Genomic DNA, 16,507 nt, shown 5'->3' on the forward strand with positions numbered 1-16,507 from the left:
CGAATTTAACACAGAGGTAAAGGCGTTTTCTCAGAAAGCCGGTGACTTGAAGGGTTTTCGTATTTACTTCACAGCAGGCCGAGTTTCTTTTCGCTGAAAGACTGGAATGCAATGTTGTCTGTGTCTGTCTCTGGTTTCCTTTAGAAGTGGAGCGTCTCAATTTGGGGACTGCATGTGCCGTTTTCTCCAGCAGTGGCTTTCCTCTTCTCGCGGCGGCCGGCGCTGCCTTCGCGTCTGAGGTTCACCGGCTCAGACCCCGAGGAAGGCGCGGGCCGCGTCCAGGCCGCAGGGCTCCTCCTGGTTCCGCGTGGACTCCGAGCGCGGTCGAGGGTGAGACCGCCCGACAGCACCCTCACTCGCGCTAGAGGCCTGAGTTCCCAAAGAGGCGGACTGGAAAATAGCTTTAGATGAGGGCGTTTCTTTGAGATTTCGCCTTACTTTCTTCCCCTGCAGGTCCTAGTGTTCGGCTCCCACGTCCAGATGGAGGAGCGGGTTCATCGCTTTCTGTCGCGTCCGGCATGCTGACGCCCCACTTGGACGGGACCAGGGTGCGGTGGTCCTCTCCCCGTCAGGGTGGGCGCACAGCGGACGCCGGAGGGACCACAGACATACGGCTCCCTGCGGCAGAAATGGTAGGCGCAGGGCTTCAGAGCCCGCGAGTGGAGCGCGCTGAGGCGACGGATCCATCCCCGGCCCCCGAAGATGTGACAAAGCGCAACGACGGCCGCCCAATGCCTGGATCAGAGCTTCAGCCTCATCCAAGAAGTGGACAAGGGAGGTTCCGCAGGTCGTGTGGGAAGACCTGGAATCCAGGTTTGGTGCGAGGTCAAGCTCTCTTTCTGAACCTGTTTCCTTGTGAAGCAGGGGCCACTTGGTTCTCAGCTGGTGATGGGTGGGTCCATTTACTACCTGATCTTGACCTGATTTCGGGGCCTCCTCTGAGAGCGGCACGAGGACCGGCTGCTTTTCCCCCTGGATCAGCTCAATCCGCAGAGCCTGACCCTCTTTATCATTGTGTCTTTGGCTGGAAACCGCGGTGTGGAGTTGAATTCGTTCCCTTTTGTTCTCTGACTCAAATCAGATTGTCCCACACTTGTGCTGGAGTGAGGGAAAGCGAAGTGTCTTCACAAGGGATGAACTTCTTGGTTTTCAGAGAGATGATAGGTGTCACAGGTAGAGACGATGTAGGGCCCAGATGAGAAGGTGAGGGGATATCAGGAGGTAAAAGTATCCTGCAGTCAGCTTTGTCCTGTGCCCTCCTTGGATTCACTGACTGTGGCTTGTTCTCCAAGGTGACTCAGAGCAGAGAAAGGTGGGCTGGTTGTCGGCCCTGTGGAGCCTTCCGGTGGTGAGGAACTCTTCCCAAATTTCTTCAGTTCAGTAGCGACCCCAAGGATGGCAACATGCCAGGCTTCCCTGTCTTCACCAAAGCCTGGAGTTTCTTCAAACTCTTGTGCACTGAGTCAGTGATGCCATCCAACCATCTCATGCTCAATCACCCTCTTCTCCTCTTGCCTTCAATCTTTCCAGCATCAGGGATTTTATACTGAGTCAGCTCTTCCCATCGGTGGCCAAACTATTGGAGCTTCAACTTTAGCATCAGTCCTTCCGAAGAATATTCAGGAATGATTTCCTTTAGGATGGACTGTTTGGATCTCCTTGCAGTCCAAGGGGCTCTCAAGAAACTTCTCCAACACCACAGTTTAAAAGCATCAATTCTTTGGTACTCAGTTTCCTTTATAGTCCAACTCTCACATCCATACATGACTACTGTGAAAACCATAGCTTTGTTTAGATGGACCTGTGCTGGCAAAGTAATATCTCTGCTTTTTAATGTGCTGTCTATGTTGGTCAGAGCTTTTCTTCCAAGGAGCAAGCGTCTTTTAATTTCATGGCTGCAGTTACCATCTACAGTAACTTTGGAGCCCAGAAAATAGTCTGTCACTGTTTCCATGGTTTCCCCACCTATTTGCCATGAAGTGATGGGACCAGATGCCATGATCTTCCTTTTTTGAATGTTGAATATTAAGCCGGCTTTTTCACTCTCCACTTTCACTTTCATCAAAAGGTTCTTGACTTCCTCTTCGTTTTCTGCCATAAAGGTGGTGTCATCTGCATATCTGAGGTTATTGATATTTCTTGCAGAAATATTCATTCCAGCTTGTGCTTCATCCAGGCTGGCATTTCACATGATGTACTTTGCATAGAAGTTAAATAAGCAGGGTGACAACATACAGTCTTGACATACTCCTTTCACAATTTGGAACCAGTCCGTTGTCTCATGTCCGATTCTAACTGTTGTTTCTTCACCTGCATACAGCTTTCTCAGGAGGCAGGTAAGGTGGTCTGGTATTCCCATCTCTTGAAGAATTTTCCACAATTTGTTGTGATCCACACAGTCAAAGTCTTTGGCGTAGTCAATAAAGCAGAAGTAGATGTTTTTCTGGAACTCTCTTGGTTTTACTATGAACCAACAGATGTTGGCAAGTTGATCTCTGGCTCCTCTGCCTTTTCTGAATCCGGCTTGCACATCTGGACGTTCTCAGTTCACATACTGGGAAAACCTCACAGTGAGAATGTTGACCATTACTTCGGTAACATGCGAGATGAGCGCAATTGTGCAATAGTTTGAACAATCTTTGCCACTGCCTTTCTTTGGGACTGGGATGAAAACTGACCTTTTCCAGTCCTGTGGCCGCTGCTGAGTTTTCCAAATTTACGGGCATCTTGAGTGCAGCATTTTAACAGCCAGGCCTCCCTGTCCATCACAAAGAGTTTTTTGAATGTTCTTCCTAATGACCCCTGAGTTATAAGTAGTCCAGTCTGTCTGGGGAGATCGCTTACATACAATTGCTTGTCCTGCGTGAGCACCAGACATTGTTCCAGGATCTTTTTAAAACTTTGTTTTCTTGGCCTCAGGCACTTTCTTCATAAAAATACCCCGATCATTACTCTGCTGAGTACTTGAGGGAGACCCATTCATATCCTAGCATTCTCTCTCTCTCCCACTCTCTCTCATCACTAGACCTTTCTTCGTGTTTCTTTTCATTATTATTAACTTTTCTTGGAATATAGCTGTTTTATGATGTGTTAATTATGATGTTGTGTTAATAGCACAGTGAATTGGCTATACACATACATATATCTCCTCTTTTGTGGATTTCCTTCTCATTTAGGTAACCACAGAGCATACAGTAGTTCCCTATGCCATACAATAGATTCTCATTTGATATTTATTGTATACATAGCATCAATAGTGTACATGGGCAAATCCTAATTTCCCAATTCCCTCAACTCCCCTTTCCACCTTGATATCCATACCTTTGTTCTCTACTTCGTTTTTGGAAATAAGAATCACTGGATCTTTGTCCTGTGAACTCTAGCTGATTGCTCTCCACCAACTCTCAGCTTCATCTCCAGAGTCCAGTAGATTGACCTCAAATCCTCCTCTTGGTGCCCAGCCTGGGAACTCACTGAAAGCAGGAAACTGGGCCCATGGCAAGACTCATCTTGTTTGTTGGTCGCCTCTCAAGGCTTGCCATCCTTTGCTAAAGCCTGAATTCCTGTGTCTTAGAAACCAGTATTTCATGTTTTTTGTCTTTTATTCCTTTGGAAGTGGGACAAAGGGGGAGAGTGAGATTTAGGAAGGAGGGTTAATCTGATTTCTGTCACTGCACCTTTGCTAGAAACTGAAGGCATCCCTTGCATGTTCTTAGTTTTCCCTAAATAGATGTTCTAATTTATATTCCAGTGTATTTTGCCAACTCAAGGAAAGAGTCTTTTTCTTCATGGTCTTGCCATCACAAGAAATTGTCAGTACTCATGTCTGTTACTCTAACAAAGGAATTTGTGCCCTACTGACTCAACTTAGTGGGAGGTGCATTGAAAAGACAATGTGTACATTACCCAGAGATTGCACATACTGAGCAGCTAAACTTCCAAGCTGATCGGAAAGTATTCTAATAATTATAAGTGTTTATAGTGGTGACCCAGTAATTCACTCCAGAGAAGACCAGCCAGAATGACTCTGGAGAGCTTCTTGCAGAGCAGCTTATGCATTACAGGAGTTTAAAGAAAAAAGAAAAAAAGACTCACTGGTTCCAGACATTTATCGTCTTACCTCCCCTTTATGAGTTGTATTTTGGCTTAGGTTGGATGCACACAATCTAATGAGGGGTCTCCCTCCGGTACAGGTGCATTTGCAAGCCCGAGGCTGTCTCTGAATGATATCTCAACAGTATGTGGCTACATCTGCAAAAATTATCTCATTTGAGACAAATTGGTGCAACCTACAGAATACTGAACTGATAATGCATCTTGTGCAACCCTGGATCCTGAGAGTTATTGGGTCACCTTCCACTGATTCCTCAGTTGAAGCTCATGAGGAAACAAGAGGTCTTTGGATTTTCCGTACTCAGTCGAGGATGTCTCTAGGTTCTAGGACATTTCCCTCTGCCCTTCTCTTTCCCTCTTGGAGTGTGTGCCTTTCTGTCTCTCTCTGTCCCTTATACTCTAAGCTACTGTGGATCTTACCCATTTTCCAGGACTGTGGATTAGGAGTCCTTCAATCAGGAAGCACTTTCTAGGTGCTCACCAGGTACCAGGCCCTTCTCCAGGAAAACTGCTGTATCAGGAGCAAAGTCAAGGTCCCACTCTTTGGTGCATTCACACCAGGAGGCATCAAAAATAAGATTCACACACACACACACACACATACACACACACACACACAAGAATCACAGCAGGAGAACAACCTGTCATGTTCTTCTCGGGTTCATCTGCCTGCCAGCGCATACGGACCCCAGCACGGAGTAAAAAAAGAATTACATAGCACATGGGAAAATGGGTGACTTGAGATCTAGAAGGCAGGTAACTAAGAATCAGGAATTTTTTTTTTTAAATAAAGGAGTACCTCAGGTAAGCAACAGGTCCTTACTTAGCTTAGAGAGTCCATGTGTTGTACTCATCTTCAAGTGACATTATGGCTACATTCAGGAACATCTGCTAAAGGTACCCACACATCCTCTTAAGCTGTTAAGCTATAGCCCTTCTATGTATACTCTATAAAAATATGGGCAGCATTATTTCTACCGTAATTAGAAATTCTCCAGGCAAAGATTATACATTAATTCAACCAATTTGATATCAGTCAAAGCACTTAAAGTTAGGGTTCGCGCAGGGAGTGGGCCCCTGGCTGCCACCACCACCTCGGCCGCTGCTGCTGTCATCCCCTTCATCCCTCGTCCCCCCCATGGCCAAGGAGCTCTCTGCGGCCACGTCCTGCACTGAAGATGACTTCTACTGCCCCGTCTGTCAGGAGGTGCTCAAAATGCCCGTGCGGACTGCGGCCTGTCAGCACGTTTTCTGTAGAAAGTGTTTCCTGACTGCAGTGAGAGAAAGTGGAATACGTTGTCCCCTCTGTTGTGGAAGTGTGACTAGAAGAGAGAGAGCATGTCCTGAACGGGCCTTAGACCTTGAAAATATCATGAGGACATTTTCTGGTAGCTGCAGATGCTGTGCAAAACAGATTAAATTCTATTGCATGAGACATCATTACAAATCTTGTAAGAAGTATCAAGATGAATATGGTGTTTCTTCTATCATTCCAAACTTTCAGATCTCTCAAGATTCAGCAGGGAACAGTAACAGGAGTGAAACATCTGCATCTGATAACACAGAAACTTACCAAGGGAATACAAGTTCTTCTGGGCAGCCTACCTTTAAGTGTCCCTTGTGTCAAGAATCAAATTTTACCGGACAGAGTTTACGGGATCATTGTAACAGTAACCACCTATTTCAGATAGTTCCTGTGGCGTGTCCTATTTGTGTGTCTCTTCCTTGGGGAGATCCTAGCCAGGTTACTAGAAATTTTGTTAGTCATCTAAATCAAAGGCATCAGTTTGATTATGGAGAATTTGTGAATCTTCAGCTAGATGAGGAAACCCCGTATCAAACTGCTATTGAAGAATCTTTTCAAGTAAACATCTGAAGGCTGTAGACACCTCTGCATCTTTGTACCTGCAAGTGCCATCTTTAAGGAGAAAACTACAGGAAGTCACCATTTCAATAACTTGATGTGCATATTAATAAAAGGAATTCAGTCTATTGTTTTAGATTTTTAATTGAAAAATAAAGGTGGGCCACGTAAAAACTTAATTCTTTTGATAAAAGATAAAGCTTAAGACATTATCTTTATAAACATTAAAAGGATTATATTTCATTAGTGGTGAAAAGAGAACCCCTATTGTACTTATCTTTTTTGCGTTACATATTCTTGAATTTTTCCTTACTTTTGAAATTTGGTGCAGTTCCTCCCATTGACATTATTGCACACAGGTAACACAGTACCAAATTCTGAATGATGTGATTAATATAAACCCAACAAAACTGAGCCAGTTATTTGAGTTGCAAATGGAGACTTGAAGTGCTAAATGAAACAATCAAAAGAAAGCTTTTTAAAATACAGATTCTAGCTGCAGAATTCAACTATAAGAAAATTGTATTTATATAATATTTAGTATTTTTGAAGACTAGTGAGATTTCTTTAATAATTTTAACTCTTTAAAAAGCAAAAGCTCACTGTATAGATATTTCCTTTTTGCTGTTAGAAGGAAATATCAAGAGAAAAATGGATTTCTTTGGTGGACAGTTGGTAATGTCAAATCTTGTTTGTTTGGCTGACTGATTTGTAAGCCTCAAGTACAGTAAGCTGAATTACAGCTCTTTGGCCTCAGACTTTTCAATAACAGAATTGCTGGTTAGCTATGATGAACCTTTTATTACAAACTTGCAGTTGGTGATATTACATTCTCTCTATATATTTAAATGAGAGGTTTGACTTCGTCTCAATTTAGAAACTTGTTCAAAGCTCAAGATGTGTATGTATATATACATGCACTTTTGTATGTGTATATACACATGTAAGCATGCAATTTGTCTGGTTATATGCAGAATTTCTATTAAGATTTTTTAAAGGGACAAGTAATATGTGGTTGATGTGTTTATCTGAGTTGATTAAAATTTTGTATGTTACCAAAATTTTTAAAGTAACAGTCAAATGCTAAGTTGTCTACTTGGCTACTCTGACACCTTAAAAATTGAGTTTACACACCTACACAATTCTATGTTTACATGGTGCTCATTTGTTATCTTAAAGATAATGCGGGACTATAGGAGTGAGATGGATCCTACCAGCCACTCTGTTTCACTACATTTCAGTCAAATTTGAGTTCATTCTTAGCATTCATTAAGGAAAGTCATAAAATAACTTGTACTCGAAGGCCCAAATCACAGAATAAAGCTGAAGAGTGGATTAGCTGACATTCCATACTAATATAATTGTTTATGCTTTCTTTAAATTAAATAACTAAAAGAACATAAAATCTCAGAAGTAGTTTGCTGCTAATATACACATATGTTGTATCAAAAGGTATATTTTGGTTTTGTTAAAACCCTTGTTGACTTTTCTACAGTGAATTTTTTGTAACTTGATTTAATAAAAATGTTAATTTTGAAAAAAAAAGAACTTAAAGTTAATGATAGATCTTAAAATTGCAAGTTGAGCCGAATTGTGGCAGATAAATGCAACTTAGAATCACATATTAGATGATAGCTAAAAACATTTACCCCAAATTAAAAGGGGAATAATTAAGTCGCTATGATTTTGAGAATCAAAAAACTTTAGCCTAATTTAAAAGATATTATATGGCATACTTCATTTACTGGGACACATAATTTTAAATTTTATAAATAATAATAAATCTGAAAGTTACCATGAAGTAGTTTTTAGACCAAAATTTAAAGCAGTATGGGGCATACCAAGAGTCATCTCTGGGAGCGTGACAGGACAAATATTTTCTATGCAATTATACATCAATTATTAGAATTCTCTAGAGTGTTAAAAGTATTTGAGGTTCATCCTTATTATCAACTTGAATGTTATTCTTGTTTGTAGCATGGAGAGCACTAACTTATCTAAAAGCTTAGCTTTAGATAAAGGGCCCTCCCTGCAGGGCACAGGGAGCCAGGCCAGAGCCAAGGGGGCAGCTGCACTGCCTCGACGGGTTTCCAGCAAAGGAGCGTGGGAGTCCCCTGGACAGAGGGGCCTGGTGGGCGAGAGTCCAAGGGGTCGCAAAGAGTTGGACAAGGCTGAGCCAGTGAGCACGAGCAGCAGGCGGTTCCCCCACTCAGACGGAGCCGGAGCGCACCTGACTGCCCGCCAAAGCAACCCTCAGGAGGCAGAGCGCAGCCGGTGCCGCGGAGGGCGGCGGAGGAAAGCCTAGACCGTCCTGGGAACAAAGGGCACGAGTGGCCCGCGCTTGAGAAAGACCTGAATAGAACTCCAACTAGGCAGTCGTTGCGAACAGCCCCTCGAGAGCAGCATTGGTGGTTCAGTGGTAGAATTCTCGCCTCCCACGCGGGAGACCCGGGTTCGATTCCCGGCCAATGAACCGTGGCCCTGTTAGTTTTGGGCTTCCCTGGTGGCTCAGAAGATAAAGAATCTGTCTGAGGAGATACAGGAGACCTGGGCCAAGAAGATCCCCTGGAGAAGGAAATGGCAACCCACTCCAGTATTCTTGCCTGGAGAATCACATGGACAGAGTAATGCTACAGTCCACGGGGTGGCAAGAAGTCCAAAAGGACTGAGCCACCCAAAAGAGAACGGATTTCAGGTTCCTGAAGGGCCAAGAGGGCCCTCTTCTGGACGGTAAAGCTGTTCCCTGGCCTTGGAAGACAGGTCCCAGGGAAGTTAGCTTTGAGAGGGACGCCAAAGGAAAGGAACAATCCTGAGATATCCGCATATTACTACCAAGTGATGTCATAACTCTTACATAAAGAAAGAATGTGATGCCACCTGGGCACTTAGGTACAGAATATAGGATGTTCGTATTCTTACAAACTTTTGGTATCTTAGAAAAGCTTTTGCTTTGGGTTTTTAATGAATTTTTGGAACTGAAGCCTCACATTCTCTTTGAATGGAAACTCTGTTAAGTAGGACTCTGGGTTTACCATGCCAGGAGAAAAGGGTGGAGGCGAGAGCTGACCAGCCCAGGCTGTTCATGGCATCTGAGCTCCAAAAGCCAGCCTGAGGTCCAGGACCCTGAGGCGGGGACTCAACGGCATTTAGAAACTCTGTGCAGAAATGTTCTGCACTGGACCTTTAAGCAAAATACAGTTCCAATCTGGGCGGGAAGAGAGAGACTTGTGTGAGTGCAGACGCTGGAAGAAAGAAGGTTTTCCCTGACCGGGAATCGAACCCGGGCCGCGGCGGTGAAAGCGCCGAATCCTAGCCACTAGACCACCAGGGAGCTGTAGACAAAGCAGTTATGTAGCTTCTCCAGGTGACAGGTGAGTGCAAGATGACCCTTCAGAACGTCAGAAAGCTGGAAAGGAAATGTCGCAGCGGCCCAGGGCTGTGTGCAGCTGTGCGAGGCTCCCAGCCCTGCCCCCGCCGCTCATCGGCCTTCGCCTCTCCTGTCCTGGGCGTCGCTTTTGCTCCGGGGCAAGGACACAAAGTAGCGGGCTGGGTCCCTCCTGCTCTCGCTCTAGCGCGGCGTGCTGCCGAACCCAGGTCTTCCTCTCTTCGTGAACCTCGGTTTTCTTTGGAGTCTGGCTCGGTGGTGAGTGGCGGGTGATGAGCGGATCCGTCCACCTCCAGATCTCTGACCTGGCTCCGGGGCCTCTCCGAGAGCCGAATAAACTTCCAGGTGGTCACCAACTCTTCCTACAGCTGCGTCCCCTGCCTCACCCCGGGCCTTTCGCGCCTGTCGGTTTTGCCAGTGAAAACGCACATCTCGGGCAAAAGAGAACGAGGCGCTTTGTTTCCGCCCGGTTTCGAACCGGGGACCTTTCGCGTGTGAGGCGAACGTGATAACCACTACACTACGGAAACGGGACAGTCTCCCCTTCTGAACACTGTATCCAAGAAATCCCGAGGTCCCGCCACCGCTATCCACACCACCGACTCTTAACTCTGAAAGAGGAACCTTGACGCCCCTAGCTCTCTCAGGCACGGAGACGGCGGCCCCCGACGGCCCTGCTTTAGGGTTCCTCCTCTCCCCTGAAGTGAGGACCCTCGGGCCCCCACAGGCTGCCTTCGGGGTCCCGCACCCAACGCAGAATCCTCAGACCCTCAGCTGCGCAGCCTGAGTTCAGGGGTCGCCCCCGCCGACTCCCCAGCTCCCGGAAGCCGCAGGAGGCGGGGACTGGGGGCGCTCGAGGCCCAGGAGACCCCCCATCCCAGCGGTGTGGACGCCGCCCCTCCCGCGCTGCGGACCCGCGCCTCGGTGGCCCTTTCCACGGCGCCGGCGGTCAGCGCTCCGGGCTCTCAGGAATGACCGAGGCTCCCAGTCCACCCGGGACCCGCCCTCCCCGCTGCCCCTTTGCACCTGACTCCTGCGCTCTTTCTCCGCAAGCCCGTCGCCGCAGCACTTGTCCGGTGTCCTCCTGGCAAAAGGGAGTGTCTTTGGTGTTGTCTAAAATGTCACCGCACCGTCCCTGGGTGGGCTCGAACCACCAACCTTTCGGTTAACAGCCGAACGCGCTAACCGATTGCGCCACAGAGACAGCAGTAGGCGATTCCTTTGGACTCCGTTTGGAGTAGACACTCATTCCCGGGTTAAGCACTCTGGCCCCCAGAGAAACGATGCCATTTCCCTGCCCACTACCCGCTACAGATGCCAGCGCCCCCAGAGAATCCGGGATCCAGGGCTCGAACCTTTCGGGCCTGAACCGAAATAGATCCAAGGACAGCTGAACACCCGGTGGGCTCCAATGATGGCCCTGCCCGTTTCCTCCCCTACACCCGATGAATGAGAGTTGGCCCCCCTGGCAAAGGCCTCCGGGTCTGTGCTTCGGTTTCCTGTGTCCACCAGGCGGTTTCCACCAGAGTGGGCTTCCCTGGGAGCTCAGACTGCAAGAATCCGTCTACAATGCAGGACACCTTGGCTCAATCCCTGATTTTGGAGGATCCCCTGGAGAAGGGAATGGCCACTCACTCCAGTATTCTTACCTGGAGAATCTTTGGACAGTGGAGTCTGGCGGGCTACAGTCCCTAGGGACACAAAGAGTTGAATGCCACTGGGCGCCATTGACTTCCCTGTGAGTGAGTATAGCTGGTTTGTCTGAGTGTTTTCTTTAAATGGTTATTTTTACTCACATTGTAAATTTAGCAAATAGGAACTTGTAAGAATAACTTACCCCTCTCCAAATCAGAAGTATATGAAGAATAAAAGAAGCGTTCTCCTGCCTCCATTCCCACTCCACCGCTGACACGCTTTATATGTTACACGTAAGAGGTGGTGGCGGCTTAGGAGTGTAATCAGCCCTATGAGCACACCAAGGGACCCAGGAAACCCCGCCTCCTGCCCCGTCTGCCCGCTCTGGGCTATGATCGGAAAAGGGTGAAGGCAAAGGAAAGGAAAATAGCATTCTTATTTGCAGAAATTTTACCTCAAGATGGGACACTCTGGTCACCTAGGCAGACTATGTGGTTGGTGATGGAGAGCTAAGGGGGTCCTCCCTGGCACAAAACCCAAAGCGGATTTCACCTCATTTTCTGAGGTGAGAGTGAGCTGTATGGATCAAAGAAGAGGAGCAGAGAGAAAGCAAGAGGGATGAGCACCTGCGGGAGTCAACCGTATTGGAGTCTCCTCAGGGCCTTAGAAGAACTGCCCTGAGCTTATGGGTGGGACGTCTGGAGGCTAAAGAAGCGGATACGGTTCTCTGGCGGCGGAGGCCAGGTGGCTCCCGAGGGGGTTCCATGGTGTAATGGTGAGCACTCTGGACTCTGAACCCAGCGATCCGAGTTCAAATCTCGGTGGGACCTTTCTGCCTAGTTAGAAGAGCACTTTTTACTCCCCTAATAGGACCTGCCTTCCGGCTCCCGCGACCCCCAGCGGCGTGGTTCGCACGGACACGGCGGACAGGTGTGGGACCGACCCGGGGCGTCCTCGCTGGACGCGGGCGGCTCTGCCCATCCCTGCCCACCAGAGCCCGGCCCCTCCTCTGCCCTCCAACCCCCGCCCAGGGGCGCAGCGACCCCGCCAGTGCCGCCCCCTCGTCGGGTCCCCTGGGTGTCTGGAGTAAAAGGCAGAGGCTGAGCCCACGGAGTCCTGCCCCGCGAGGGGGCTTCGCACCGCACGGCTTGTAGCTGCACGGTCGTCCCTGGGAGTAAATGGTTGCGGGCATGAGCTGCGATGTCACAGATTCACATATTAGATGATACCTAAAAACATTTACCCCCACGTTGAAAGGGGAATATAAGTAACTATGATTTCTGTAAATAAAAGACTTAATCTTCGTTGAAAAAACATTATATGGTGTATTCCATTTTCTGTGAAACAGAATTTTGAATTTTATAAATGGAAATATGTTTGGAATTAGAGTTTGCTTAAGAGAAACAAAGCAATACAGGAAATTTAGGCAGTTCACTTTCATTAGGATTTTGAATAGAAAATAAATCCAAGACTTCTACAATCTACAGTAGTATGGCACCAATATTTTCCACATTTTTAGAAAATCTGAAAGTCAACATGAAGTAGTTTTTAGACCAAAATTATTAAAGCTGTGTAAGGCATACCAGGAGTCATCTCTGAGAGTATGACAGGACAAACATTTTCTATACAATTATACATCAATTATTAAAATTATCTAGAGTGTTAAAAGCATTCAAGATTCATCCTTACTATCAATTTGAAATTTTTTCTTGTCCATAGCATGGAGAGCACTAATTTATCCAAAGCTAAAGGTTTTTTATATTCCTGAGTTACATTTCAGCAGAACAGAAAGTTCAAGGAAAAAAAAAAACCCAACCCACATGGGTTCTAGAAAAGGTGGTTCACTCCCCCACTTTGGAGAGAGGGAGAATGGAATATGTGTGGTAAAGCAGGATGCCTCTGTGCTGGAGTTCAGACTGGACCTGGGACTGGGTCAAGGCCAGAAGAACACAAGACTAAGCATTATTATCCTGGGCCTTAGACCCAGCTGACAGCACTCGCACAACAGTCCTGGAAAGCTCTTGAGGGTATTCCCCCTTCCCTGGACGTGTTTCCCATCTGGTTCTCTATTCCACCAGCCACAGGGAAGCATTTCTTCACCTCTGTGTCCTGACAGACAATTTATCATCCCTGCAGGACACAGGGAGCCAGGCAAGAGTGAAGGGGAGAGCTGCAATGACCCGATGGATTTCTAGCAAAGTGGCGGGGAAATCCCATAGAAAGAGGAGCCTGACTGGCTACAGTTCATGGGGTCGAAAAGAGTCAGATATGCCTGAGCCAGTGGGGATGAGGACGAGGGGTTCCTGGTGAAACCAGGTGCTTTGATCAGACGGATCAAAGCACCACTGACTGTCCACCTAAGCAACCTGCAAGAGGCCAGAGGGCAGCTGGTGCTGCGGAGGGCAGAGGATGAAAGCCTAGAGCATCCTACAAGCATAGGGCATGACAGGCCTGCACCTGGAAAGAGCTGAATAAAACACTATCTAGGTTATTCTTTTAAAAAGCCTCTCAGTAGGGGCATTGGTGGCTCAGTGGTAGAATTCTCGCCTATCACCCGGGAGACCTGGTTTGATTCCTGGTCAATGCATTGTGGTCGTGTTTGTTTGGGGCTTCCCTGGTGGCTCAGATGGTAAAGAATCTGCCTGCCATACAGGAGACCTGGGTTGGGAAGATCCCCTGGAGAAGGAAATGACAACCCACTCCAGTAGTCTTGCCTGGAGAATCCCATGGACAGAGGAGCATGGTAAGCTACAGTCCAAAGGGATCTCAAAAAGTCTGACCTGACTAGCGACTAATACACATACCGTCTCTACATCCAAAAGAGACAAGATTCCAGGTTCCTGAACGGCCAAGAGGGCCCTCTTCTGGACGGCCAAGCTGTTCCTGTCCTTGGAAGACAGGTCCCACAGAAGACAGCTTTGAGAGGGACGCCAAAGTAAATGAACCATCCTGAGATATTGGCATGTTATTATCAAGTGATGTCATAACTCTTACATAAACAAAGAATATTATGTTAACTGCACATGTAGGTACAGAATATACCATCTGCAAACTTTTGGTATCTTACAAAAGCTTTTGGTTTTGGTTTTTAATGAATTTTTGGAACTGAAGCCTCACATTCTGGAATGAAAACTCTGTAAGTAAGACTCTGGGTTTACCATGCCAGGAGAAAAGAGTGGAGGCGAGAGCTGGCCAGCTCAGGCCTTTCACAGCATCTCAGCTCCAACAGCCAGCCTGAGGTCCAGGACCCTGAGGCCCAGACTCAGCGGCTTAGGAACTCTGTGCAGAAATGTTCTGCACTGGACATTTAAGCAGAATACCGTTCCGATCGGGGCAGGAAGAGAGTGACTTCCTTGAGTGCAGACGCTGGAACAAAGAAAGTTTCCCCTGACTGGAAATGGAACTCGGGTCGCAGAGGTGAAAGCGCCGAATCCTAGCCACTAGACCACCAGGGAGCCGTAGACAAACGGTTATTTCGCTTCTTCAGGAAAAAGATGAGTCGTCAGAGAGCAAGAAAAGAAATAGCTCAGCGGCCTACAGCTGAGTGCGTGCCTCACCCAGAGCCTTTCGCCTTTGCCAATGGAACGCATATCTCCGCGGTGGGGGGGGTGAGCATCCTGTTTCCGCCCGGTTTCGAACCGGGGACCTTTCGCGTGTGAGGCGAACGTGATAACCACTACACTACGGAAACGGGACAATCTCCACTACTTAACACTGTATCCAGGAAATCCTGAATGCTGCCTCCAGTATCCAGACCACCAAATTTTAACATTCAAACAGAAACCTTGAAGCCCCAAGCTCGCTCAGACGCGGAGACAGCGGTTCCCGAGGGTCCTGCTTTAGAGTTCCTCATCTCCCCTCAAGTGAGGACACTGGGGCCCCCACAGGCTGCATTCGGGGTCCCGCACCCAACGCAGAGTCCTCAGACCCTTAGCTCCGCCCCCGAGCTCAGGGGTCGCCCCAGCAGACTGCCCAGCTCCCGGAAGCCGCAGGAGGCGGGGACAGTGGGTGCGTCCGAGGCCAGGAGACCCCGCAGCCCAGCGGTGTGGACGCCGCCCCTCCCGGGCTGCGGGCCCGCGCCTCGGTGGCCCTGTTCTTGGCGCAGGCGGTCAGCACTCCTGGGTCTCAGGACTGACCGCCGCTTCCAGTCCCCGGGGACCCGCCCTCCCCGCTGCTCCTTTGTACCTGACTCCTGGGCTCTTTCTCTGCCTGCCAGCTCGCTGCTGCAGTTCCCGGTGTTCTCCTGGCAAAAGGGAGTTTCTTTGGTGTTCTCTAAAATCCCACCCCACTGTTTCTGGGTAGGCTCGAACCACCAAGCTTTAGGGTTAACAGCCGAACGCGCCAACCGATTGTGCTACGGAGACAGCAGTACCGGCCTTTTCTAGAGTCTTTGGAGTTGCCACTTCTTCCTAAGATGAGACCCCTGCCCCCAGGGAAACGGTGCCATTTCCGTGCCCTCTGCCGACATCAGATGCCAGAGCCCCCAGAGATACCAGGAGCCAGGGCTCCAATCCTTCGGGCCTGAACGGAAATAAATCCAAGGACAGCTGAACACACGGTGGGCTCCCCTGATGGCTCTTCCGGCTTCCTCGCCTACACCCAATGAATGAGAGTTTGCCCACCCTGGCAAAGGCCTCCGGGGCTGTGCTTCGGTTTCCTGTGTCCACCAGGCGATTTCCACCAGTGTGGGCTTCCCTGGGGCTCAGACGGTAAGAATCCGCCTGCAGTGCAGGACACCCGGTTTCAATCCCTGGTTTGGGACGATCTCCCGGAGGAGGGCATGCAACCCACTCCAGTCTTCTTGCCTGGAGAATCCCCATGGACGGAGGAGTCTGGCGGGCAACAGTCCACAGGTCACAAAGAGTCGGACATGACTGAGGGACAGAGCGCAGACACACACAGGGACCTATAGTCAATATCTTGTAATAACCTTTAATGGAAAATAATTTCAAAAATAATATATGTGTATATGTGTAACTGAAGCACACACACAAAAAAGAATTCTACTTTTTGAAATTTAGTACTGTTTATTTTTTTGCCAGTTTTTCTAAATGTCCTGTGGATATCTAATAACAGTGTATGAGATACAAAATTTTGAGATATAAAATTTTGTATGAGATCCAAAATCTGGTATGAGATCCAAAATTTGTGTATGAGATACACAAATATATTTGTGTAAGATATGATTAATATAAACTAATTAAATATAAATCTATTATATTTAATTATTGACACCATTCAAGATGCTCCTATTCTTATTTTTTCTGTACTTGATAAAATATTCTCAGAGAAATGTTCATGTTTCACTATGCTTATATATTTTTTCTTTTATGTTTCTTCTGATTTTTGCTTTATGTATCTTGCTTTCTTTGTTGTTAAGATGTCTAATGGTTTATGATATCTGTCTTCTTTGTGAATCATGTACCTTTTATCATTAAAAATATTCATCTTTATTTCATTTAAAATAAATAAATTTTAAAAAATCAAAATAAATAATTTTTTTTAAAAAA

The 16,507-nt window shown here is 47.3% G+C and overlaps 1 protein-coding gene and 6 non-coding genes across 7 annotated transcripts; 3 read left to right on the top strand and 4 right to left on the bottom strand.

Moving 5' to 3' along the window:
* The first annotated feature begins 5,251 nt into the window (after nt 1-5,251).
* On the top strand, nt 5,252-5,989 carry LOC122678175 (E3 ubiquitin-protein ligase RNF138-like). Its single transcript, XM_043878742.1, has 2 exons — nt 5,252-5,366; nt 5,637-5,989. Exons 1-2 carry the CDS (start codon nt 5,252-5,254, stop codon nt 5,987-5,989), a joined length of 468 nt encoding a protein of 155 aa, XP_043734677.1.
* Nucleotides 5,990-8,379: 2,390 nt separating this feature from the next.
* Nucleotides 8,380-8,450, top strand: TRNAG-CCC. Its single transcript has one exon. It is a non-coding gene; the product is annotated as a tRNA-Gly (tRNA).
* A 786-nt stretch (nt 8,451-9,236) lies between these two features.
* Nucleotides 9,237-9,308, bottom strand: TRNAE-UUC. The gene has a single exon. It is a non-coding gene; the product is annotated as a tRNA-Glu (tRNA).
* A 511-nt stretch (nt 9,309-9,819) lies between these two features.
* On the bottom strand, nt 9,820-9,892 carry TRNAV-CAC. The gene has a single exon. It is a non-coding gene; the product is annotated as a tRNA-Val (tRNA).
* Nucleotides 9,893-10,492: 600 nt separating this feature from the next.
* TRNAN-GUU lies at nt 10,493-10,566 on the bottom strand. The gene has a single exon. It is a non-coding gene; the product is annotated as a tRNA-Asn (tRNA).
* A 1,189-nt stretch (nt 10,567-11,755) lies between these two features.
* On the top strand, nt 11,756-11,827 carry TRNAQ-CUG. The gene has a single exon. It is a non-coding gene; the product is annotated as a tRNA-Gln (tRNA).
* Nucleotides 11,828-14,615: 2,788 nt separating this feature from the next.
* TRNAV-CAC lies at nt 14,616-14,688 on the bottom strand. The gene has a single exon. It is a non-coding gene; the product is annotated as a tRNA-Val (tRNA).
* Nucleotides 14,689-16,507: the final 1,819 nt, after the last annotated feature.

The sequence above is a fragment of the Cervus elaphus genome, chromosome 20 (genome assembly GCF_910594005.1).
Source record: "Cervus elaphus chromosome 20, mCerEla1.1, whole genome shotgun sequence".
Lineage (NCBI taxonomy): Eukaryota > Metazoa > Chordata > Mammalia > Artiodactyla > Cervidae > Cervus > Cervus elaphus.

What these genes read in the sequence shown, in the direction of transcription:
- LOC122678175 (XM_043878742.1), top strand. Translation starts at nt 5,252, where the DNA reads ATGGCCAAGGAGCTCTCTGCGGCCACGTCCTGCACTGAAGATGACTTC. An exon ending in GGCCTGTCAGCACGTTTTCT is followed by an intron (nt 5,367 to 5,636) that starts GTAGAAAGTGTT and finishes AAGATTCAGCAG; the next exon opens with GGAACAGTAACAGGAGTGAA.